The following is a 27,680-nucleotide window of genomic DNA, read 5'->3' on the forward strand; positions in this document are numbered from 1 at the left end:
TAGCAAATCGCACTTTCTGCGTTTGATGCAGCTAAGCTACAATCGCTAGACCCATTGAAAGGGTTCAAGAAGAGTGGAGAGAGTTGTAAGCACATTACTCATACCTGGTGTCTTTGATGGTTTTTTATTTACTATACAAACATTACAAACATAATCTAGTCTAAAACTTAGTTACCAGTTAGCAACGGTTAGCACTTTAGGCACCGGTAGTTAGTGGTTAGGTAATAAAACCTGAGAGAGAGAATAAGCACATAACACACAGAGTATTAAGGATATGACTTCACATCAGACGTACACATCACAAGTACAAAATTACAATGTTACTCACTATTGGTCTCTCACTCTCTTGTAGGATCTCGGTAAGTTACTTAAAACCCATATTTCAGGTAACCCACGGCACTGTTCCTTCTGAATCTAAAATCCTGTGCTCAGGCAGCCCATTATATCAACTTCACACATAAGGTCCGCCTTTAGGGCAGATCTTTAAGCAACAGGAAGTTCTGGTTACCCACAAGGCTTTGCGCTTGGTCCTGTCTCTTGTTACACATCACACAAGGGCCGGCTAGCTCTGGCCCTGCTCAGTCAACCAAAGGCTCTTATCTCACAACCTTCCCCCGCTTGGTATGCGAGGGGCCCTTTGAAGCAGCTACCTCACCAGGGGGTCTAATCTGGCCTGCTAGACTCAACTTAAAGGGACATGTATTCTCCCACAGGACAGATGACAAAGTACATTACTATATCATTAATAATAATCCACAATTATCTTTCATAATCATAGATTATTTCCACAATGTCATCTGAAATGTAAACACAACAGGTACTTGTTCGAAAAGTACTTCTCACCAGGACCACTGGATCCCCAGTGGTGTCACAGTGTTTTGATGGCATCATTAGTATGTGGCTTCGGAGAGGGTTTGATGGCATGTTAGGGTGTGGCTTAGCCGAGATGATGACCGTTTGGTCGGTTATCCCGCCCCTCCCTTCGGAGGTTGTCTTAAATGCGCCCTCATTCCACACTAACACATTTACACTCCATGATATGCATTTATCACACTTCATACTTAGTCCGCTTCAGAGTGACATAAAAGCTCTTATTTATGTGCTTAAAACTGATCATACGTTTTGCACGGCAAATAGCATTGACCCCCAAGGCGCACTCACTATTTTGGATTCGAGGCACTTACTTACTACCAGTTAACTGCAACAGGAAATGTAGGATGTAGACATATATATATGCAAAATAACAATCATAATTATCTTAGCTTTAGCCTTCCCCTGCTTAACTTTAATAATAGACAAAAGATACATAGAAAAATATACAATAACATAGAAACTATAAGAAAATATAAAAATAAAAACAAGTGTGGTGCATCGTCCTTCTAAGTGTAATCAGGTGAGGGAGGGGGTACTATTCTAAGTGGATTCTTCACCGGTTAGGGCCTAATATCACTCTATATGTGAGACTCCACCCCACAAGCCGGCCTTCTTCACCTTCTTACGTAATGTTCGATGATGTTTGCACCAACTTGCGAATGTTTTTTGTGTGGATTGGACAAACCACACGCCTCCCATCAGGTGACATGTTGACTGCAGGGACTGCATCTCACAGCAGTTGGCATGTTGACGTGACCCGGGCATGGACCCTCCTAGCACGGAGAGTTCAGTTCACACTTGATGACCTGGTCAGCATCACCATAAGCAGTCCCATCGTTCCTGTGGAAGAGATAAAATCTTGGCAGCTTACTAGTTCTTTTGACCTTTGTAACGTCTTCAAATTCATTTTTACAGTGTATGGCTTTTAGCAGAATTTTTAAAATATAAGTTTGAATATGTTGTGAATGTGTCTTTAATTACTATTAATACTACTTAACTCAGTGTCACTCCCTCCTGTTTGAACCATGGCCATAACTTATGGTCATGATTCAATATACAATTAATTACTTAAAAACCGCTACTTATAATGATTCACAACTTTACTTAGAACACTGCAAATATACTTCAAATATAGGGATTTGACACACTAGTATCAAGACACAACAAATGAAAGATAAGTTCCATGAGAACTGAACTCACTTCCTTTACTATTTTTTTTTTAAATAAGCATTCCCATGGGCTTGGAACGTGGGAGTCACTGCTCTCGTCATAACAGCTTGCAGGCTGCGATTAGAATCGCTTCACATGATATACTCCACAATTTGAGTAGAAATACTCTAGTTTCTTACATGTGGAGAGGGAAAGGGCCAAAACTATGAATACTACTGATTCTCAAACATGTACGAAGTGTCAGTTTTGACATAGGGTAACTTTACATAAGTCTTCTAATACTTATGATACTTTTCATTATTGAGTATTTCTTAAAATCAACAACTGCTCTACAGCTTGTAGATCTGCCATCTTTTGGAAAAAGATTTCCATTGCTAGTTAAGACACAAATGTCACTTACAAAAGTAGAGCTATATTCGCTTAAGTCTTTTAACTATTTTTAAATCAAAACAAAAATATTGAATATAGTTTTAATACAAAAAAAAAAAATGCTCCCTATCTCCCCAAAGTCTGTGAGCCACTTTTCATTATAATGGAGCTTTAGATGGCCCTGCAGTGCCATCGTTCACACCATGATCCTGAAAGCCACACACAAACCCTGGGCTAACTTGCTGGACAAAAATGACCCTTGACCTGTGAGTGCACATTCCTAGCTTGGGGTACTTGCACCTAATACATCGTTCTGCTGGGACTGCTGGGTGTGTGACAACTACTACAATGCTCAATACTTAAGCGCTTTGCTTAGATAATTTACTAAAAACTTCATATTTTACTGTAACAGAAATCATAAAACATCATGTCCAGGGGGGTGTACTTGTACATCAAAACTGGCTCACACTAAGGAAACAGGAGATAGGCTCCTCCCCTATGGGCCTCACACTGTTGCTGGGCAAGGCTTACTTAACAACTTATTATGTAGACAATAAAATAATGTATTGGAAATGCTCCCCACACCGTCACTAGTTTTACTCTTCCTGTGCAAACACTTTGTCGGTCTTGTGTGTCACTAGTTGACTACTGGGAAAGTTTTGGGTATCTACAAGGGGCATTTAACTGTAGCTTTAGACAAAAGGCTTACTGTAAACAGGAAAGGAGCCAAGACATCGTAGCTAATTAATACCAAATGTGTGCCCTCACCATATAAATATACATATAGATAAGGGTTTCTGTCCCAATTAAACCAATGTCCTGCCATTTATCTGTATCCATTCTGCCCTTAGACCTGCGTGGCCTTCTGTTCTTCGGCCTATTGTCACTACAGTTCTCCACAGTTGTTCCTGAGTTACAATCACCAACAACAACATGGCCCGTGAGCCCACACCTAAAGCATGTATTTGGGCCCTGTGTGTTCTCCTGCCTGTTATCGTCCCAGTCATTAACTGTGGTGCGCGATCTACAATCGGCTACGAAATGTCCAGTACGGCCACAGCGAAAACATGTTCGGGAGGGTCCCTTCTTTCCTTTTGGTCTAGCTCCTTGGTAATCAACATCACCCCACTCTCTTTCTTTCGCTTTCTCTCCCATCTTGCATACACGCACGCGCACTCACGCACCCGCACTCCCACACAGTCCCCACACACACAGCTTGAGTACAGTATCTGAGTAAATGTACTCAGTTACTTTCCACACACAGCTTTCTCTCTCAGCAGGCACACACATGCACCGCTTAAGTCTTTCGGACCTCCCCACTCCTGTGCCTCCTGCACCGGGACGCAGTCCTAGGCTAGACCCCTTTCCACTTGAGGTCTACACCCAGGTCACCCTGGATAGAGAATTCAAGTCTCCTGCTTCCCGGCGTCTTCTTTTCAAAGCCCACCGATCACAGGAGCATCACTCGCTTAGTAACTGTTGCACAAGCGGCGGTCGCTTTGAGCTTGTGATGGCCTGACTGTACATTGAGCCGAGCACGACGGCCAAGCATACCTTCCAAAGGCATCGCATGGTCTTAATGTCACCTGTGACCCGACCGGCCGGTGACCCAGTCGATAGCGACCCCTTACCTGTCGGCGTGGTTGGCGCCCCAGGCAGGAAACCGACGGTCTTGTCCTGGCCCCGCTTGGCTACGGGAACCAGAATATTAACCGTTTTCACCAGCCTTGCCTTTTCACAGAGGTTGTCCCGCAAGACTGCACCCTCTGCTAGGTGTGGACTGTCGTCCACCTACCACGCAGTGCCTGACACATCACAACATTTACAAAAACCCACAGGTGACACTTCAACGCTGTGACTTTCAAAATGTTGCCATGTGCGACACCCACGCAGACTAGACGGTTGTTTACACAGCTAGGATGTTAATTCATCCTTGACAGAACACGGGGGCCTTTCAGTCACTCCCCAGCACTATATGTGGTATTTAACGTGCTCTGGGAGCCTTGCGACCCCGCTGCCGCCTGTTGTGTGCAGGGATCGGGGAGCCTAACCCCCTAACCTACACACACACATTCACTTGTATTCCTATACTCGTGAGGACATACACAGACACTGAAAATCTTATTCATTCACAGTCACACAACAGAGAGGCAGATCCACTCACGCACTTAGTCTCTCTCTCTCTCTCTCATTCACATATATTCCACTGAACATTCCTCACAATCTCTCATAGGCTTCTACAGGAACATACACATATTCCCTGGGGATCCCCACACACATTCACTGTACTCTCATTCATAGATTCATACAGAAATCACCAGTCCACGCGACTGTCCCAAACAGACCTCGTCTCTCAACCACCGTGATTATCATTCATACTTATTTCGAGCGTTATTTACACTGCTGTATACTGGTTGAATCGCACTTCACACATTCCTTAATAACACATCTTAATATACACTATCACCACGTTCCAACGGATTTCTCCGGAAAGGTGCTCACGGTAGTGAGGATCTTTTAGTAATATTAAGCACAAACATACAATATAAACACATTCAGTTTCACCACGTTCCAACGGATTTCTCATCGAACACCCAAGAGTACTCTCATCCAATCTAGACCGAACACCCCTTAGAATGAAATGGGGGTTATTCTAGATTTAGACTGAATATAGATACCTCGTGGGTTATTCTAGAAGATGATCCGGAAAAGTGCTCACGGCTCACTCACATAGTGATGACCGCGGAGAGAAAATCGTTAGACCCGGATAACTCACTCAGATCGCGTTTTGGATACACATAGTGATGACGCACGTCTGTCAATATCTGTGATTTCATACACACTACAGTATACAATTTGCAGGAAATAAATCACTCTGTTGCTTCTAAAACATAGCAACATATCCTAAGGTTTCACTGACTATTCAGTGCTTAGGCACATGTCTATATTGCGCTTATATAGACAACACAAATGTGTCACACTTACGTGCTATCTTATAGTTGTGTGATCAGCGTTCAAATGCCGTCGGCCGTTCCTTGAAGAGCAGATGTTAAGACGAGATGACCACCGGCCTGGAGGCGAATTCAACGCTCCAGGATTTTTTCAGGATCCGGGTCCTGGCTGCAGACTTTTCCAGCGGCGTCTTCCTTCTTACTCTTCTTGGAACAGCTCTGACATCCAGGCTCGAGGGACCATTGTAATGATAGATTGCTTTATCATTTTACAAACACCTTAGGCTCAGATCACACATTGGAATAAGATAGACACAGACACAACGGAGATCTCCTTCTTTTTACTTGCGCAAGGAGCAATGTACAGCTTGACCTGAATCATTTCTGGAGTACAAATACTTTTACATTGGTTTATATAGCAACATGAGAAGGAGATACAGTTAAACAGGAGGCAGGGCTTAGGAAGTACTCAAAAGTATTAGACTACTGTGAGTACTCAGTACTTGAAGTTAGCAGGCAGAGCAGAGGATACAGAGACAGCAAGCTTCTGCTGGACTTAGAGATAAGGAAACTATGTAAACATCTGTAGCTGTAACGATAACAAACCACCTAATATGCAGTCTCTGGCTCCTGCACACATAAGGAGAAGAATATACATCATCTATTCAATTGAATGATTAATTAGTTGAACACATTAACAATATGAATAGAACTTATAAACCCACATTACATAGAACTGAGAATCGGCTCTGTCAGCGTCCCCCCCCCCGGCCCGCGTCACCCCTCCCCACGGGCGTATATATATATATATATATCAGCACGGAGAATGGCGTAGGCATGTTACTCGCCCGGCCCGGGCCGTCTGGTCATGTGTTTACTTTCCACAGAAAGAATTGTAGACGTAGTCAGAGAGTGGGCGGGGTCTGGGTGTTGCCATGTCGGCGTACTGTAAGCGCTGTAGGGCCAATGTTGGTGGTATAGGGTTCGTTTGGTTTGGCCTCGTTTTCATAGACCTCGTTGCTTGTTTCTCTCGCGAAACCTGGCACAACGACGCATGCGCAGTTTGATCGGAGACCCCAAGACTCCATCCACCCACCCACCGTCAGGTTACTAGAATTATAGTAGGATAGCGTGAGCACCCACTGCCTTAACAAAAAGGCATGCAGAGGAAGCGCACCTGTTTTTTTTTCCTCATACCTATCAATTTGACTATTTTAAGCTTTCATACAGCACCTGCACAGACATACTGTACATTTTCAATGTTTGTGCAGGTACTTGTGGTGCCATGATCAAGGACCCTTCATCCATGTTAAAGGACACTACTGTATAGCAAATCCCTTAAAATAAACATACCACGGTCAATATGTCATTGTCTATTCACAGCTTCAGCCATATAAAGTACATAAACGTATACCATTTTTATGCCTTTTTCATTTTAGCTATGTTCCCCATAGTCAATAAAATGTTACATAACTTACCTAAATAATGTAAGTTCAATGTTGAGTCAATGTTGGCTAAACATAATTGCTTGGTTGGTTTAAGTCATGGACATTTTGAATATTGTGCGATTGTCCTGGGGATGAAGACTACTGCTAGTTTTCTATTGGTTGAGAGTCACTGTATTAGAGATCCCTGTTGTCCAGAGTAATTAGTTTAAGTATATAAAACTAAAAACTGTATATACTGTGATTTTCTGGTTTTCTAACCTCTCATGACAAAATGGTGCATTATATGGTAGACAATAAGGAATATTGGTTCTTTTTTTTTTTTTTTACCTTAACACAGAATTGGCCAGTAGGCTATTGGTCGTTTTTCCAATGTGTTTAGCTCTGAAAACATAGTTTTATAAATTATTGTCATTTTGTTGTCAATCTAATCAATGTATCTGTTACGTGTATCCTTCTTCTGGCAGACTGTTATGAAGCCCATGTACTTCTTATTGTCTGGCTCCTGTGTAAGGGCTTATTAGCTTAAGTAGGCGCTGGTATGTGTGCGTTTGTGTGTGTTTGCGTGCGCACACACATTGCAGACAACTTTGTTGTGAAAGTCAGGATGCCCTCGGCTTCATAATCGGGCTGTCACACTCTGTGTTCATTAGTAAGCTGGATGTTGGGTAGAGGTTTTGATGATGATAAAGAAAATATAACGTTGACTATAGGGCATATCAGTGGCGGCCATTTTCTGGTTCCACTCCAAAATAGTCAATGCATTTTTCCCATTGACATTTCCAAAAATATTTATATCAATTCATTTAAGCCTAGAATCAAGCCATCCAGGGTCCTGGTGAATCATGACCATAAAACATTTATTTCTGTGATTTTATTTAATTTAATATTTCATTATATGATATACTATGTTTAATAAATACCCTTTGTTTTGCCGTTTTCAAAAATGTTTCTTCACAGAATCAAACGTTTTATGGAAATGTCAATGGGAAAAATGCATTGACTATTTTGGAGTGGAACCAGAAAATGTCCGCCATTGCTATGCCCTATACAGTATGTGAATCAAGGAAACCTTTCATTGTGTGATGCAGTGTGTGTGGGGGTCCATTTGCTGCATGGGTAAGGGGGAAATTCCATGCTGCCGCTTTTGATATCCCCCACTGGTCATTCCTTTTCATCGCTGGTGGTGGGGAATGGGGATGTGCTGTATCCCTGCTTCTAGTGAGACTGAGTTAAGTACATGCATTTCCTTTTGGGAAATGTGACTCTCTAATCATTTTTGTTTGATAAGACCACACCATAAAACAGAATCAAGTTGGGTTGAATTTATTGGATATAGAAACAGCATGGATTGATTGAGGAATGGAGGAATGAGGGGAGGAGGGGTTGAAGGTTGAGAAGTAGAGTAAGCAGGGAGCAATGGAAGAGGGGAGCAAGGGGAGGATGAAGTGATGTACGGTATTAACGAGGGGATGTGAAGTAAGAGGGATGGCGGCCGAGTGGGATGAGGGGATGGAGGGTCAGGATGATGTGATGAGGGCGTGAAGGAGCAAGGGGATCGAGGGTGCTGTGGGGAGGATGGGGTGGAGGGGAAATGGGAGGAAGGGTGGCGCGATGGCGATGGGGTGAAGGGGTAATGGGACAAAAGGTGATGTGATGAAGATGAGGTGGAGGAGCAGGGGGATGAAGGGTGATGTGATGAAGATGAGGTGAAGGGGCATGGGTGCTTGTTGGTCCAGGAACAGGTGGTTGTTGGTGGTTCCGGGGGGAATGAACCCTGAGTATTTGGCTTTGGGGTCCATAGAGCTGAGTGGCGCCGGATAAGGAAAGGTTAGAGGAGCGCACTAGAAAAGTGGGGAGAATGGGGTGGTGGAGGGATGAGAGAAACTGATCGAAAAATGGCAGGTGATGATGGTCATGTACTGTATAAGTACTACTCTTGATTTGTTTTGGGGAGGAGATAAGGGAGGAGCTGTTATCAGAATGATTGAATCAGGTGGGCTTGAGAGGAGTTGATATCGGCCAAATTGGAGGCGATTACATGGGGGAGGAGATTGCTATCCGATGCGGTCTACCCTCCTGAACTTACTACTACATTTAACCACATTAACCCTGGCATCCATATTTTGGGCACATTTTCAAGTTCACAACGCGTTTTTCATGATTTAGATACAATTTAGGTTGAGTTTGTACACAGTTGTGGTCTCACAACTGTGTACAAACTCAACCAAAATTGTGCTGCTTGTACCTGTATGAGTAAGCAGATGGATACTGTATGTACAGAGTGGATTAGACTGATATGTACAGTGTCAGACGGCCTGCAACAATGGGTATATCCATATATTATGCAACACAACACTATTGAACCATCACTTCGAATCCAGCTGGTGATGTCAATTAGTCATTTGACTCAGCTATGTGGTGTGTGTGTGTGTAGGGCACAGGCTGCCCCGTGACAATGTCAATAATGAAATTGATTGTTGAATGTTTACAGCCGTTATCCTTAATGGCTCTGTAGTAGGCCTAGTGAACATCCCAGTAGTCCATGTGTGTGAATGTGCCAGAGTCAAGCATGAGCATTAATCCAAGAACAGAACATATGGAGCTTAATGGCTACCGGCACAAAGGTCTGACCAAGTCACTTTGTCTTTTGCATGTGCACAGATGACACGTACAGTGAGATGAAAGAGACAGCGTGTGTGTGTGTGTGTGTGTGTGTGTGTGCGTGTGTGCGTGCGTGTGCTCGCGTGCATGTTTGGATGCATCTGTCTTTGTACTGTATACATGTATGAATATCTATCAGCCTGGGGAATTGGCACCGGCCAACAGTCAAATACTTATAATGTTAGTCATGTTTTGTTGCATGTCAGGCTTTTTGGCTGGACCAGCAGGACCAGCCGGCCGACCAACGCTGTAAATCCATCACTCAGTCAGTCTAAAATTAGACATTAGTCTGACAAATTGTGAAAGGAGACAATACATTTTAGGATGAGCACAGTGGCATGTTGTCAAAAAAGTGACCTTGTATGACTACTAGAAATCAATGATTTGGTCTCTAAAAGAGAGGGTTAGAGAACAAAAACATGACACAGCCACTGACCGTTCCCACAAAACAAAGCTGCTCATACAAACCTTTCATCATATTTTGAAATGCTTCTGTTGGTGCCTTACTAACACCGCTGTAATCCACTCTTTTGTTCAAAACGAAACAATAGCCTATACAAAATCTGGATAAAAGTAATTTGTGTTGCACAAAGAGCTAGTGAAAGTATTTCACACAAATAAAGAGTTGACTAATGTCGAATGCAATTTAACTGCACATGGTTGCGTCATACCAATATTCCCTATGATTTATTCCATTATGTCATTATGTACCCCTCCACCTCCTAAATCTGCACCAGGTGGGAGACCAGATCCTGGAGGTGAACGGCTGTAGCTTCGTCACCATCTCCCACGACGAGGCTGTCCACATCCTGAAGATGGGCCACCAAATGTTAATGCGGGTGAGAGATGTTGGCCGGCTGCCCCATGCCCGCACTGTGGTGGACGAGACCAAGTGGATCAACAGCCCGCCGATAGCAGAGAGCGCCGCTACGGCCAGTGCCAATATCTGCAACAGTGTTTGTGGCAGTACCAATGCCAGTGCTTGCAGTACACGGTGAGTGACAACATATGTGATATTTGGTAAGCAAGCCCCAACTGGCCATATCCTAATGGTTTTAGAGATTCAACAGTTCTTTACTCCACATTATTGCAACATCTGTCTGTTTTTGTTTTAATTATAAAAAAAAAGGCCCGGACGGCTAGGGTAGCGGTCCGGGCACCTAGGCTGACAGCGCGTCGCGGGTTCGAATCCCGATCCCGACAAACCTTTTCTGCGTATCACTCCCCATCTCTCTCCCCCCATCTCCTGTCAGACGACTGTATCTAATAAAGGCAGAAAAAGCCAAAAAAGTTTTTTTTATACAAAAAAACACAGTAGTGAAGTAAAACAAGTAGCTCATAAAAAACATCTGTAACTGTAGTAACTGCAGTTGTTAACTGACGAGACATGTCTGTCTGTTTCTGTCTGTGTCTGTCTGTCTGTCTGTCTGTCTGTCTGTCTGTCTGTCTGTCTGTGTCTCTCTCTCACTCTCAAAGTCCTCTGAATCTGACCCTCCATTCATCAGTGTTTCTGGTCCTTTCCAATGTCCTATATAGCTCAGGGTGGTATAAATGTCAATTTAATTTAACTCATGTGCCAGTTTACTCACTCCAGGCCCCAAGATACTCTTGCTGGGTTGTTTATGTCCTAAAGTAAAGGTGCTATTTTGTAATTTGTGTTTGTAATTTATCCTAAGGTCTTTAATTGTGTTTATTCTTTCTAATAGAAATTGTTATTTTTTTCCTACTTCAGACCATCCTCTGCCAGAGCAACACCTGTGCTGGGAAAGGTAAAAGAACCATGCTTTCTCCATGCACACTGTTACATTGTTCGTACCCAAATCCAACTCAAGACTAATATCATATGCAGTGATATTAGTCTGGCCATGCCAGGCTGAGTCTGTTTACCTTGATTATATTTAATCTCACTAGTAAAACTATTCATTGAAACTATTCATTTGTTTCAGGATATTATGCTAAAATACGTGTTGCTCCTAACAAGTATGTTACAGTAGGCCTAGGTTAACACATTGGAAACTGGTGGAATTACTACACCCTTCTGGCAGTTATTTTTCTCCCTCGTTTCATTTCATTTTATTGTTTTTTCTATAACTAGAAAAAAAGTGCCATTCAGGCGTTTGACCTGTTCCCACATGAAAGCCCCCCATGCCCCTCCACACCCCAATTTATCTTTTGACTTTTGCACCGGCTTCACCCAGTCATAAGTATAGCTTAAGCTTACCAATCTCTGTTGTAGCTGCATTTCCTTTTCTTTGTGGTAGTTTACATCATATTCCGCCTAAATCTGCATTGCTTGTGACTTTGTGTTAGCTCACATTTGTCCCCATGGTGTAGCGTAGGCAGCAAAGACAGTGACAGGTTAACCTGCACTTGACCCACGTGTGCTTAGTTTGATTGACATCAAACGCAGCCCTGCAATGACGTCCTTCCCTGCTTTTAGTATCACATCTATCCTGCAGTGGTCTGACTGTGTGTGTATATATACAGTATATTCTATACGTACGTACATACATACATACGTACATACATACATACGTACATTCATACATACATACATACATACATACATACATACATACATACATACATACATACATACATACATACATACATACATACATACATACATACATACATCAGCAATGCATGCCATGAGTATGACATACAATAATAGCAAAATGACCACCACGTGAATATGTTCAATAGCACATTGATTTTTTGGGTCTTCAAAAAACATCATCTGGCCTCCGCTCACCCTCAGGCTTTCGTATGTTTGGCTCCCACTCAGTTGGCTTGTTGTTTTTAACCTATATTTATCTAGTGAAGGCTGATGGAACAACACTCACATTCCCCATTCAGATTCTCGCCTGGGTTATGAACAAGCAGCTTTCCTTTTACCTATTTTCTCAAACCTATGAGCTATTGCAGCATTCACAGCACACTGCGGTGACTAAACAAAAGGATTTACTGGTTTATCAGCCGATGTTCTGTGGGTGTTATGTGAGCTATTCAGCGAGGAAACACAGCACAGTGGCTAGGGGTCAACATTATTGGACAGTGGATGAAATACAGTTGTATGCAGCACTGAAAATATCCTGCTGTTTCAACTTACATTTAGTCTATGGGTCTGTGCACATGTCAGACTTCCATCCTGCTCCCGAGAAAAGTGTTGTTTTTATATATGGGATCTAATACTTTAATAATGTAATATATGATATAAAAAGGAGTTATTGTTGTTTGTTTGAAATATAGTTTGCGGAGGCACTGAGTTGGAATAAGATATGTCCAATGTTTAACTTATTTGTTGTTGTTACACTGTAGAATATTACAGATTGATGAAATAGTTCATAAAAACAATTGCTTGACTATAATATATATATATATATATATATATATATATATATATATATATATATATATATATATATATATATATATATATATAACTGTTGTATTCGCTGGTGGTATATTGCTTTTATGAATAATCTAAAGCCTAGATGTGAATGTTTATAATGATCTTGAATCTCTACGCTATCTTATACTCCTTGCCTTCCTATTCCCCTTTGTAATTGTCCCTTTTATTAAATGACTCATTGACATTGTAAACAGTGGATCTGCAGCATGTACTTGCGCCATCCAGACCCACATCAAAGGCTCTGCTATAATTAAGCTGCTTTAATTTGAAACAGGACCGAATTCTTTGCCTCTTGCAGTCTTGGACTAATGAGCTTTGTAATTCAAGATGGGATGAGAGGCCATGTTGATTTAATGAACGTTGGATGAACATTTCATTGGCCGTTGGGTGACAATTAATGGATCAGGGACAGTGAATTAAGAATAATGCTCCTCAGAGCTCCTCGTGAATACAGAATGGGCTATGAAATGGCCAAGAGGGTACGAAGAGTACATAATTCTATGTTTGTATCACAGTGATTACAGAGAATACATATTTAAAAGATCTTATTAGGAGAGAAGCAATAGAATAATTAGGCGAGGCTTGTGATCAAGAGATTCAATATTCTGCATTGTTATTGTTACATCCAATTATACACATAGTATAACACATAAGAATAAACGTATTGGGTTTCAGCTGCTTGACATTGCAGCAACAAGATCTAATAGCAAAAATAATAGCATTAAAATAACAATAGAAATGGCATGTGTAACATTTATTAGTTTGTATTGCTGTATGGCAGCATCCGGAAGTCATATAACTCTGCTTGCTTGCTTTGGTTAGCAATGAACTTGGGCTTTGTAATTTTTTCTGGAACAACTTTATGAAGTGATGGCGAAAGCTTTCAGAATGTAAACACAGCAATGTGCATGTGGGGGGACAGGCATTTCTCCTCTGTGTCTGTGTGCGTGTCTGTGTGCTTTGCTGCTGGGTCTGTAGCTGGCCACTGATCGCTGAGCACCATGGCTCTCACTGGCTGTGGACTAGAAACACGTCACTGAACACCACTTGCAACTGACGTAAATGAACTGCTTAATGCGCATTACGAATATTACAGTCTTAAACTAGCAGTTGCAGATCGATAGACAAACATGCATAAACAATCACGGGCAGCTTGAGTCGCTGGTGGTCTGAACGGCTTGCCAGCTGCTCTCTGCCCAGACAGGAACGGGCGGAGGAGAAGTACAGATGGACTCATTGGCAGGTCATTCACAGCTTGTTTGTTGACAATCTATTAATTTTAGCTGATGAATAGAGGAATAGGTCATGTACTGTAATCCCTCAATATTGATTCCTTTTTCTACAGCTGCTAGTTTAAATCTTTGATTTTGCTCCTTTCCATACAATCCATTTCTTCACCTCGACAGCAGACACACACGTTGACACACAGTGACAACTGTCACTCTTAACCTCATGCCCAATCTATTGCTTTAGCGTCGTGCTTATAGCTTTGAACTACTGAACGAAGTTCCGAAAAGCACTGCTGAAGTTCTTGCGGAAGTAATTTTGTTCTTACTGACCTACCCTAGCTAGCCGAACAAAGTTCATGTTCTGTTGGAGTGTTCTGCAGCCTTTAGAGTACCTGGGCCATATAGGGGGATAGGGGGAGGGTAGGGACTCAGGGGAGACGGGACAGAGGAGATTATGGGGTGCTCAGGGGAGCGGGGAAATGGAATATGAAAAGGCAGGGTTGTCATGGTCACGACCTCTGCTACTCCCAATAGTCCAATAGTGCAAAACTGTAGTCCCATGTTTCCGGAAGGTCGCATACATGTTTCCAGTTCTGGTTATTTTTCCCATATAGCTTCATTTGATTGGCTCGGCAACAGGTTTGAACCGGAAACACATATGACACCTCCACGTGTTTCCAGATCCAATCTGTGGCCGACCCAATCAAACAAAGTTATGGGGAAATGAACTGGAACAGGAAACCGGTGTGCCACCTACTGAAAACGTGGGACTACAGTTATGTACAGAGCCGATTCCCCTTTGCCTCTCCCCTCCCTCCAGTACCTTGATTTCCGTAAGTTGACTCACCCTGCTTTTGTCTGTTCATTACTGGATTTTAGTTTAGGGTGTCCTCTACTACAGTGCTTTGCGGTTGAGGGCAGTGCAGATTGGTTACGTTTGTGCACTTTCAGTTACAAATGGATGAATGAACACTGAGGATTTTACTGTGTAATTATTCAGTTAACAAAAGACGGCCCGTGCCTAGCCTTCATTTAGTGTTGGGAATGGTCATGGCACTGTTGGTTTATTTCCCTAAAACATCTATTAAGCTACTTTAACATGATATATTCAATTGCCCATGTTAATTAGATTGTCACCGGTGAGGGGTGACAGTGAGCAGAAGGCAGCCAGACATTTGGTCAGTGGGCGTTCATTAGCGTAAACCTCAAGGTACACTACGTCCGTAAGAGTGTCCCTGCAGTGTTGCCAGGAGAATATTAATGATGCTCATAAAACACAGCACACTGTTTTGTCGGCATTTGAAAGACTTTAAGTGAAAACGGAGAGGGCAGGCTGTGCAAAAAATAAAGGAAAATGTAATGAAGGCTGACCCAGCAGTCTTCAAAAGAAGAAAGTAAACGTGGATGCACTGTCCCCAAATTGTCTTTATGAACCCAATTAATTGAATTTCTGCTCCGGCCATGAACCTGCTAAAGAAGCACAACTGTTTACTCCCCACAAATCCACTTAAAGTTCCTTTAGTATACGAAGTGAATATTAAGTCATCCTTATAAACAGACTCCGAGTAGCACAGGGTTTGGCACAATCTGCAAATTCTTGTATTGATTTTTCAATCCAGGAAGCAAAGAACCCATTTTGGAATATTGCTGTGCACAGAGCATTCCTACAATTCGGTGTGAGCCCCTTTTTACTCTAATAAGTTCCAGTTTTCCAGCCGAGCAGCTCTGCTTCCAATCCCTCTATATTTGTTTTTCTTCATTGTTCTTCCTTCTTATTCTTCTGCCAGGAAATCTGCCTTGCATGAAAATAAAAGTTTTCACATACAGTAGGTCTATAATCCCATTACTGCGCAGCAGCAATGATTCTATTCTCCTTTACTTTCAGCATGGTACTAAGCATTCCCATTTTCTTTTCTTAACCTTGAGCACAGAGAATAGCTTAGTCATTACTGTTTCTTGATGGTGCATTGAAAATGTATAGCTCTATTTGAATCTCATCAACGCAGAGTCACAGTATGCCCATGCAATGACGAAGTGCATTACAAAGAGGCTTTTTCTGCCATTTAATAAACTGTTTATGTATTTTATCTTTGCATCATTCACAGTGAAACAAAATACAAACAAAATCTTTGTGGGAGTGAAAATCTCCTGTAGCAAGGTCCTAAGCCTCTCACTGGACCTCGATGAATCTCAGCCGATCCAACCGGGAAAAGAACGACTTATGAAGATAACAATGATGGAACTCGTCAAAGCAAACATATTCTGTACAGACTGATGCCCGGGGCTGTAGTTTGTACCAGTGTTTATTCCCAGCTCTTGATAAGCTCTGCAGCCATCGCCATGTGTGGGTTGAGAGAAATGGAAAAACCATTGTAGATGTTGTTGTTGTGTGTTGCTAATCTACTGTATTGTCGTATCCCTCTTTCTATTTTCCTGTCTCTCCATTTCTCGCCATCTCTCTCCATCTCTCATATCTTTTATCCTTTTCCATGTCTTTCTGTATTTCAATATTATCCCTCCATATTTCCATCTATGCATGCCTCCATCTATCACTGATCGATCGGTTGGTCCGTCCGTCCGTCCGTCCGTCCGTCTGTACATCCATTATAAATCCACCTATCATTCATGGGTCTGATCATCATCCATCAATCCATCTATCCATCCACCCATCGGTTCCTCCATCCATCCATCCATCCATCCATCCATCCATCCATCATCTGTCTCTCCAGCCCCAGATGTGTAGAGGCGTGGGTCCACCAGGCAGCCAGGTGTTGCTGGAAGAGCAGGCCTACTTACTACTGACAGAGCCAGAGCGACAGACCATGGTCTACTATGTCCAGGAGTACCAGGAGGGACACATAGGAGTCGAACCCCTGACCATGGCCCTGTTTGAGCTCTTCAATACACATGCCAAGGTACCACTTAATAATAATAATAATATCAACAATAATAATGATATTAATAAACAAGTCTACTGGAGCCCTTTTCTGAACAGCTTAATCGAAAGTGTAACGTTAGCTCAGTGCTGTTGGCCATCCTTGCACAGAACCCGATCAATGTTATACTGTACTTGAAAGAAACATTTTGCACTATTTTTAAGCAAGCTTATTCTACCACCAAGTGTCTTTAACTACCTACAGTATGGTGTCCAAGTCCAACCCATTTCTGTTATTTACACCCCCCCCCCCCCCCCCACTGAAAATGAAGTTATAGAAAAGTGACCACCACATGAATACGGTCAATTAAGACATATCAAAAGGGCCCGGACCGCTGGCCTAGCGGTCCAGGCACTTAGGCTCTAATATAGCCTGAAGCCTGACAGCGCATCGCAGGTTCGAGTCCCGTTCCCGACGATCTTTGCTGCATGTCTCTCCCCATCTCTCTCTCCCACGTCTTGTCCATCTCTACTATCACTATGAATAAAGGCAGAAAATATAAAAAAATACCTTTAAAAAAAAAAAAAGACATCAAAAGAACAATGAAAAGATCACTAAGGAAAAGTGGATGTGGGATGGAGAGTGCTGTGAAACTGTTCATCTGCAGCAGCTGAGCAGCATGTGGGATGGAATAACTCTGTGGTCTCTCATGGGCTTAATCTACCTCAAAGCAAATCTGCCTACCCAGGGAAATCACTTTCCTGTGTTTTCCCTCTATTAGCTCTTTGGTCCTACATTCTACTTCAAAGTGACTGTAGTGGCAATCATTGTAAAAGTTCTCCTTCGTGAATGTATCCATCCTATTAATGAATAACAAATACTGTACATAGATTAACACAAGCAGTTATATTAATGTTAGACAGTAGGACTAAATACTGTAGGTAAAATAAAATTCACAGATCTAAGATCTCTTAGACTGTGCTGCCACATTTCAGATATAGGCTACCATAGATAAACATCTCCTACATGCCATTACAAATGTTTCAGGAACAATTGACCGTCAGCTTTTGTAACCATAATGTCAACAGCGCTTGCTACATCTCATGAGAAGGAGAAGGACTAGCATGTGGCCCAGCTAAAATCCACATTTACATTTAAATCACAAAATCACAACCTTTATTACTGACTGGTGAAACAAGCATAATTGACACAGCATTATCAATCAGACTTTGCACCTTACCGAGACATTTTAATGACAGTCATCTGACAGAAAGATGGAGAGAGTATAATTTACTTTAATTGATGAGAGAACGAGAAAAAGAAGACAGTAGCGGCAATGTACTGTAGAACTGATCACATGCCGCGCTACCGTTTCATGGCTCTAGGTAGTAATTTCTCTGCATATTGCACATCTCTTTTATTAATAGGGCATGCCTTCCGGCAATGATTTGCGCCATACTGAGCGCAATTTTCTAGTTCACTCTGTTTCAGTGACAGGATCAATAGTGGTGGACAGATAACAGCAGGGTTCTTGAAGTAGCAAGGTCTTTATTGTCCAGTGTGATACAGAATCATGCAGTGCTGCAATACAGTAAGTGCAATTAACTGTTGAAGTACCCGGAACTGTATTGTACACCGGAATTAATAGGGGAGAGCAGATATAATGTTCTGTCTTGACAGACTCTGCACGGTTGGGGATCACTGATTTATCCTGTGTGCATCGATTAGTTCGATACACAACAGGTGTGTATAGTCATTCACACCAGCTCAATTTGTTTGACTCAGACCAGATGTGATCTATTCTACAGTACAATCCCGGTGTGTGCTGGATTAATGTTTCTACCCCCACCAGCTGTTTGTTGGGATCTCTGTCAGTCCATCCAACACTTTGGTCCCAAACAAGACATCTGTGCCTGAGATTAGCTGTTTATAATTACATTACAATGGGTACTGTATAATGATCCAAATTTAAACCACTTTGTTCAAGTTGGGTATAAGGACCATCACGGTCCTGTGAGGGTCACAAGCAGGGTGCTTAGCTGAGTCCTACTTCTCCATCCAGTTGTCCCTGCTGTCTGAGGTGAGAAGTTTGGTGGCTCCCCAGGAGCTAGAGATGTACGATGGGCTGGTTCTGCACCGTGAAAGAGAGGCCCACCAGGTCTGGCATGAAGGCCTGGGAGTCCTGCATCCACAGAGCCACTGCATCCACGAGGCCTCCACTGGACACACCAGCCCCTCCAAGGTACAGTACAGTAGCCTATAGACAGCTACCTTGAGGAAGTAGAATAAGTATGATAAATCCAACACAAGCATTTGATCAAAGTTTAAATACAACGCAGTAGTGCAGCCGTGTCATATTTATCTCATTTGCAGTGAATTGACTTCTATTGGTTGACGTTGTATAGTGTGATTACTCTGTGTCTATGAGTAATGTGTTACATAACCGCATGGCTGATATAAACTATTTTCTTAGTTGAAATATGCCTGATTTGCCAATTGATTTAAAGCCCCTTCAAGTGTGGGATTGGATGAGAGACAGTGCGTAGTAAAATTTCACGGGCAATGTAGCACTGATGAGCAGAAGAATTGGATTCCCCTCCCAGGCCAAGGGAAAAATGCTGAATTTGTTGCGCCTGCCAGTGGCCATTGAACACGGATTTACATGTGAGTGCATGCTACCAGTGTCTCAGTCTCCCGGCAAGTCCTTTAGCCAATGGTGGACAAAGTAGACAACCTGAATCATTAGACACTCTAATGAAGTATAGACACTCCTGGTCAGATATTATTACTTTACTACAAGTGAAAGTTAATCAGTCAAAAGTTTACCCGAGTTAAAATACTGAATAAAGTAAAGTACTTGCTGTTATGCATTAGCACATTGGTGTACAGTGTGAATACCAGTGGGAAGCTAATGCACCCCTGTGGGACCCCACAGCTAGTTGAAACCAGGGGGGAGGAACACAGAGTATGAGTTGTGGGTTGACCTCCAACCGTCTCACTTTAGAGAGCAGTATTGTCCGGCTGTAATGTACTGAACACGGACGAAAGGTCAATGCTCATAATCAATCAGTATTTTTTTTTTACTGTATGTGCACGTGTTATTCCCCACATGACTCCAGACCTGTTTTTCCTTTCCACTCCATCATAGCTATAACTCCCCGGCGCCAGTCTCTCAAAAAGATCTGTGCCTTCCGCTCTGGCACTTAGCAGCTGTAGTATTGATGTTTCACTGTGGCCCACATCAGTCCAACGAGACCTCATTCTGCCAGGTCCGAGCCAGCCTTCTGAACCACTCTCAATTGCAGTCCGTCTGACCCACACAGGAAGGAACAGAGTATCATAGCGCTGTTTTGACTCTGATCAAAGTAGTGGGTTGTTTCTCAGCGTTCATAGGATGTTGGTCTGTCTGTAAACATTTGTTTACAATGTCTCAGAGGTGAATTCAAAGTATCTTGTTAATGCTTGGGCAATTCTTTCAATGTTCGTTTCGTCATGGTCTCAAGTTTTTTCTTGCTTCTGTTAAAGGTTACTGCTGCTGTTTGCTGATTGCCATGACACAACCCAGTGCCCGTCTAATTGTCTGTGTTGACACATTCATTACCGTGCTTGTGAAATTACAACCCCAGCAAATAGCTAATTGCAGTTAATTGACAGTCCCTTAGTTACGGCTCAGTAAGTGCCAATAAGGTGCGTTGCGGGGACAGGATGTTCCAACACACTGGTGTCAAATAAGATGAATACTTCCTTCACAGACTGGCTGCACTAAAGCCGATTAGAACAGGACAAAGCTCCTGTTTAGTCTGGTTCCTTTGGTTTGCAGATATTTAGACATTTATGTGATGCTGTTTTGTCGCAGCAGTGGTAAGAACATTTTTTAATTTCTTGTTCAAGGACACATTGCTGCAGTATGGTTTGAACCTAGGACCTGTCTTTTTTCTTCTTTTTGTTCTTTCTTTTTTAAGAAAACTTTTGGATGGGTTATTGTGCACTAGAGGCAGGGACAGTGCTACAAAATGAATAACCTCCTCTTGCTTTTTCAGAATGATATCTCAGCTGGAGGCAGAATAGGAGCAGACCTAGAGGAAAGCACTAATGCTCTGCAAAATGTTACATTGGTATGTATCAAAGTTATACAGCAGATAGATAGTACAGTAATGGCCATACTATACTGTAGGGTTGGTCCTCCAAAACCAATGCTTACGTACATGAAAGAGTTTCTATTCAAAATGTGATATGCAACATTTGAAAAACTCACATTCCCCCCCAAAAATATAGATCATTTGTGAAGGATTGTCTATGTAATTTCATCTTTTGTAAAGTATCTTAAGTCCTTGGTTAACAGACTTGAAACTCTATGTTTAGACATATTGAATTATATTGGATGAATTAAAATACTGTTTTTGTCCATATTTTTTTTCCATTTTTTATTTTAATGGGTCTTTGCATGTCTTTGCATTATGTAGGAGGAAGTCCAGTGTTCATGTGATCACCCGCTGTCATTTAAGCCTCTGCCCTCCCAGGGCCAGCAGGCTAGACCCGCCAGCATGAGAGAGCCGACAAGAAGACTGCACTCTGCCAGGTCGGGCCAGTCCGGCTCAGGCTTGTCCTTCACCGGCCCTACCAGGCTATTCCCGGATTGCCTCCACAAGCCCGCCAAATCCCTCCCCGGCACCCACCAAGCCTCCCCGAACTCTACCCACCACATCTGCCCCAACGCAGCCCGCCACACCTCCCTCACCTCCCTGCGTCACACCTGCCAAAGCTCCCATTACCCTCCCACCTCCGATCACCACCACCAACAACAACAACAACAACAACCCCACCCCGCTCACCACCATCACAACCAACATCTCTCCCTGCACAACCGTCCCAGCTCAGGACGCCACACCTGTCCCGGGTTTCTCCATCACAGGGAAACCGCAGCAAGCCCTCCTAGGCCTGAGACGTCCGTCAAGCTCTCGTCTCGAACCAGCTCTTACGAGAAGTCCTCCCTCCAGGCTAGGTCTGCGGCCTCGTCCAATTCCGCCACGCCCATGGCTTCCCCACACCTGTCGCCCCATCCGTCGCCGTGTCCCTCGCCCTGTCCCTCTATCATCGTACCGCCACCCCCGCCCTCCAGTCCCAAGCAGTCGTGCTCCCCTTCCCCCAACCAGAAAGGCATCATGGGTACTGATGTGAACAGGCTGACTGCAGATGGCAGAACGCAGCCCCACCAGAGAGGTAGGAAAGCATGCAAATGTGAAAACAAAGATATTTCTATTTTTCTTTTACTTATAAGTAATGAAAAATCTTGATGTTGATGGAGTGAACTGCCTCCTTTCAACATGGTAGCATTTGTTTCTAGAAACATTGTGAAATTCTTGAAATCTCCGGCTCCATTTTGTCATTTTGTCTTTTTTGTCCCTACAATTCTTTGTTCAAGAATTTACATCCATATTTTTTTGCTGTGTGGCTGTATTTTGTGTTTTTCTTCCATGTTGTATTCTTCCCAGGTTTCTTCACAGGTGTATGATCACATTTGCCCATAATATACTGTATGCATGTCTGCATGTTTTTGTGAAAATTGTGTATTCAAGAAATCTGCTACTCTCAGTATTTTACAATGCAAATGTATTTGCAATGCAAACAGACTTCCTGCCAAAGTCATAACCATACGTTTACCAGAATTTGCGGATGAAATTGATTCCCCACAATTATGCACAGAACGCGGCCATGCATCATGCATACAGTATGAACAGCTTTGTGTGCTGGATAGTCACAATAGCCACAATAATAAATGTCTGGGTATTATGACTCAGTCTCTCTGACTATTGTGTTCCCTATTACTTGCTTATAATGGTGGTAAACAAGTCCTAAACCAGTGGTTCTCAACCTGTGGGACGGGTCCCTACATGATTTTCGGGGGTCCCCAGATGACAGTGAAGTGACAATTTAAGGACCTTTTTAATACAAAAAAAAAGAAAAAAAGACCATTACTGCATCAAAAGTATGTGAGTTTGTAGATCGGCTATTTTCACAATATTTATCTGTGGGAACAACAATTTGTTTGAGTCAAACTCAAACAAAATGTAATACCTCAATTCCTACAATTCCAAGTGCTTGTCAGGGTGTGGGGGGGTCCCCAGTTCAAATATGATTATTTGTGGGGTCGTGGCCTGAAAAGGTTGAGAACCACTGGCCTTTAACCATGTTTGATTCTGCCCCTGTCCTGACCAGGGGCCACTCTGTCTCAGCTGTCAGACAGTGGCCAGACTCTGAGTGAGGACAGCGGGGTGGACATCGCTGAGGCCGGGGGGCTCAGTAAAGATGGCAGTCCTCGACCCACCAAAGGCCAGCAAGGGCAATCGGAGCCTCCAGGGTACCCTGTAGCTCCACAAACCTCCAGACAGGTGGGGATCCCAGTATTTGGGGTAATAGGACAAGACATACTAGGAAAAGTTTTCAAGTGCAACTGGGTCAGAGCTTTGTTTTCTTACATAATGCTTACCAGGATGTAGAACTCATTACAGAATATTATTTAAGCTACTGGCTCTCTTAACATATTAAAACTTTAGTTTAGTAATAAATGTGGATAATAAACATCAGGTTGTATAATTAGTTATATTATATTCGTTATGTATATATTTATATATTGTGTTAGTTATATACAGTATATTATATATCGTCACCTTCTTAAAATAATGGCCTACATCATTTGTTTGGACCTATATTGGAGCTCTAGATGAGAAGGGCTTACTTACGGCATCAATTTGGACCCTGTCACCTTTCTTTTGTCAATTTTGTAAATTGCAGAAAAGTGAAGTATAAATACAAACCAGGCTCGGCTCCAGGATGAAATGACTGAGAGGGCAGATGGAAATTGGCGAGAGGGCACATCATTTTTTATATAGTAAAACAATATGTACATAAAACTTAAACTGAGGGGGCAGAATTTGCAACTGATGGTGCCAGGCCCACTCTGGCACCCTTGTGGCGGCGGCGCCGGGCCTGATACAAACATTTAAAATTGCCTGAAGATTGGATTAGGTTTATGGCAATTCGCCATGACAGCTCATACTAATGTTGTCTAACTAACACTTCTAATATCCTACAGACAGGTTCACCCGGTCCAGTTCTTAGCCCAGTCTTGGTACGCGTGGCAAAGAATGCAAACACCCTTGGCATTGCTATAGAGGGAGGAGCCAACACACGCCAACCTATGCCACGCATAGTCACCATACAGGTGAGCGCATTTTCCCTAAAAACACTTACATTACTTCACATTACTCAGTGAAGACAAAATGGGTTCTCCAGCTCAATTTTCACTTCTGTAGCACAAGAGATTCAACCTTGTTTCACCTAGCCTACATTTGCCCCTGTTTGCCTCTGTTAATATCTCACCTTGATGCCTTTTGACTTAATTATAATATAATTATTGTTAGTCCTGGGATTTCACAAGGACACAAAGCTGCAAAGGAGATATTCATATCAGAGACGAGATGCAATGTGAGATATGGTCCTCAATCCCCTCTGCAGCATTTCTCAGTTTCTGCCTCATTCTTCTCCATAGAGAATATGCGTGACAGTGCAGATTTCCATAACAATGACTCCCCACTGCCTGTTCCATAAATCTCAATATAATAGACTGCTATGAGGCCAACCCCGCCCCCCATCACGAGTGAGAGAATAGTCTTCCATTTAGCCAATTATAGCAATAATATCAGAGGGGTATAATTTAATAACCAACTATTTTTTGTTCTGAATGAATTCACGTGTCGTAATCGGTGTAATCAACGAAATTACTCTCATAATTGGACCTTAATTTCTGGGATGGTGCTGGTGCTGGTGCATGCTAATATGTAATTTCCATGTTAAAGGGATTGTAGGCGAGTTCAGACATAATCAAAGAAAAAAACTGTTGTCAAACACCGCCCCTCCAGCAGTTCTTTTCCCCGACCACCAGGGGGTGACGCAGGGGTGACTTTTTAAATGGGCCATGCCCAAAATAGGTTGCCTTATGCGGATACAATTCGCGGAACTGCCCGCCCCTACGGTTCTCTGAAATGTTATTTTTAAATAGGCTCTTTCATGATAAATTGACCACATATATGAAGTTAAACAACTAAATTCTATCCAAACGATTTTTTTAAAGTAAATTCTGTGCCTCAAAAATGAAGTTTGAGAGCGTTTTAAAACCGAAAGTAAAAAGTTCACACGGGCACGGACGCTCACGGACGCGCACATGCGTGCGTTAATTTACGACCCGGACAAACGTAACATGAACATAAACAGTAGGGAAAATACGGATTTCAGAAAGAGAACTGTGTTTCAATGCAGGAAAACACCCCAGCCAATAGTGGCTGATAGAGGGGAGAAAATGCAAAATATATATATATAAATATTTTATAAATGTAGGCTTAATGTTCCCTACAATCCCTTTAACCCATTAAAACCGGGAAAGTATCTGTGTCATTTTAGATTTTAGCTATATTTTAACCACTTTAAGCATTATTTATACTTTGGCTATTCAAAAATAGGGATCTTAGAAGTTAGAATATATATATTCTTTTTAAAGAGAATATTTTTCACTCAAATCTTGGCTTCCGGGGGTCCCTGGAATCTTTCACATGGGGGTCAGCGGCCAAATACATAGAATTTTTAGGGTGCATGCTTGACATGACAAGGTTTTGAGCACCACTGATATCAACATATATATTCAGAAAACTGTTAGGATTTAGAAGACGTTTTTAAAATCGGCCTCAGGTGTTAATGGTTTAAGTATAAACAAAGTATGTTAATGGATTAAGTATAAAGCTTAAGTATATAAACAAAGTAAGTTAATGGATTAAGTATAAAGCTTAAGTATAAACAAAGTAAGTTGACTAAGCATGTGGTATCTGTTTTACAACAACGCAGCGGGAGGTCAGGGTACTGCATGTGTTTTCACACACATGAACACAGAGGTGGGAAGTAACAAAGTACAATTACTTTGTAACTGCACTTAAGTAAAGTTTTAAGTATCCGCTTTACTGTAGTATTTCTTTCACTTAAGGCTTATACTCACTACATATTGGTGACATCAATCTTGAAAGATATACCCGTGATGAAGGTCTACACGACCGAAACGTTGCCTACATTAAAAAACTTCTCTTGAACGTGCAAGTGGCAGTGTGCAGGTATATCTTTCAAGAGTGATCTCACCTAGTGTTTGTCTCCTACGCACCTGCTTTTAAACTTACTGGGTGTGCGGATGTTCTGTTTCACTCTGTTTATTAATAGAGAACTATATTCTTTCAGCTCACTACATTTTCAAAATAGACTTGTTTCTCTGTTAAATAAGGAAGTACTTTTACTCAAGAATTCAGCATATTCTTGGGAAATTATCAGCAGATATCTGCATCAGATAGTTTCCATCCAGGCATCCAGTGATCAAATGCCAAATTCCAAATAAACCTAATCCCAGAGGAGTGGGATGATCCCTTGACACGTGCAGATTTTGCACATCTCTAGATTTCCCCCACGATTGGCTGCCTGTAACCTTCGGCACAAGTGTCTGTGATACAGGCTGATAGGAATAGCGAGTAAATGTTTGTTGCTCTCAGTGTCATCATGTAAAATATTATTTTGTTATTTGACCAACATACTGTAGTTTGGATTGTCAAAGTGTAATAGTCTTCAAAAGCACGTACTGTATGGGATTCTTACTTGATCACATTAACACTCAACAGAGAACAGTGTTTTAAAACGTTTACAATGCCCTTTTAGCGTCCTACTTTTTCAAGGGCATGCACTTTTATTATGTAAACTTCAGTAAATAAATGTAAATTGTGCTTCAACTTTTAGTTTAGAGTTAGAATAATAGTTTAGATGTGCATTTTCACTTTTACTTAACTTGAGTAAGGAGTTTGTGTCCTGCCACATCTGCATGCACATGCTTGGTACAGCCACCATTTTCATTACTGACTACCATGCATCTTAATGAGGACATTTGGAGGTTATGTGCAGTTGTAGTAGTTCACTTCTCTTGGCCAGGATTTGTGGATAGTTTGTGTATTCAAATCTTATCATCATTTCTTTTGGTAAAGTTTTCCCATATGAATATTCAAATCTTATCATTATCTCTTTTGGTAAAGTTTTCCCATATGAATATTCAAATCTTATCATCATCTCTTTTGGTAAAGGTTTCCCATATAAATATGTGTCATCATTTACAGTTTAGCCTTCTGGAATTACTGCAATGTAGTGCTGTAGTACACAGGACCAGTCTCAAGACCACATTTTGATGGTCTTGACTCAGCTGGCAATAGCCAATGTCTTTAAAGTACTGCAGCTTAAGATGTTTACTGTCTATATAAGACAACCATTTTGGTTTTGATTCATCAATCATGAACTACAGTTCTAGAGTTCGGCACGGCCCTCACACTTACGTCACACCGCAAATGTGACTGATTTGCCCATATGGAGATCTCTGTATCTGTCAGTTCTTATCCCTTTTATGGCCATATATGGATATCTCTGTATTTGTCAGTCCTTGTCCCTTTTATGCTATGGTGTGTTGTATTGAGTTACGCTATGTACGTAGTATGCCGGGCAGGAACATTTTTTTTAAAATCGTATACCCTCCAGAAACCGTCCAAGGAAGCGTATCTGATACGCAGGAGGAGAGGCTGGGGGCAGCAAGACTGACATTAGCCTTTTTCATGTGATAT

The 27,680-nt window shown here is 42.1% G+C and overlaps 1 protein-coding gene across 1 annotated transcript in view; it reads left to right on the forward strand.

Annotated features, from left to right (window-relative positions):
• whrnb (whirlin b) overlaps positions 1–27,680 on the forward strand; it is a gene marked incomplete at both ends in the record, with an annotated part of 71,534 nt that overhangs the window by 41,662 nt on the left and 2,192 nt on the right. The window contains 8 exons of the mRNA XM_084055518.1: positions 10,210–10,466; positions 11,205–11,241; positions 16,846–17,031; positions 19,055–19,234; positions 21,033–21,107; positions 21,456–22,212; positions 23,209–23,381; positions 24,086–24,214. Coding sequence (XP_083911644.1) covers positions 10,210–10,466; positions 11,205–11,241; positions 16,846–17,031; positions 19,055–19,234; positions 21,033–21,107; positions 21,456–22,212; positions 23,209–23,381; positions 24,086–24,214 — 1,794 coding nt within the window. The remainder of the gene's footprint in view (positions 1–10,209; positions 10,467–11,204; positions 11,242–16,845; positions 17,032–19,054; positions 19,235–21,032; positions 21,108–21,455; positions 22,213–23,208; positions 23,382–24,085; positions 24,215–27,680) is intronic.

The sequence above is a fragment of the Gymnoscopelus microlampas genome (genome assembly GCF_963454915.1).
Source record: "Gymnoscopelus microlampas genome assembly, chromosome: 4".
Lineage (NCBI taxonomy): Eukaryota > Metazoa > Chordata > Actinopteri > Myctophiformes > Myctophidae > Gymnoscopelus > Gymnoscopelus microlampas.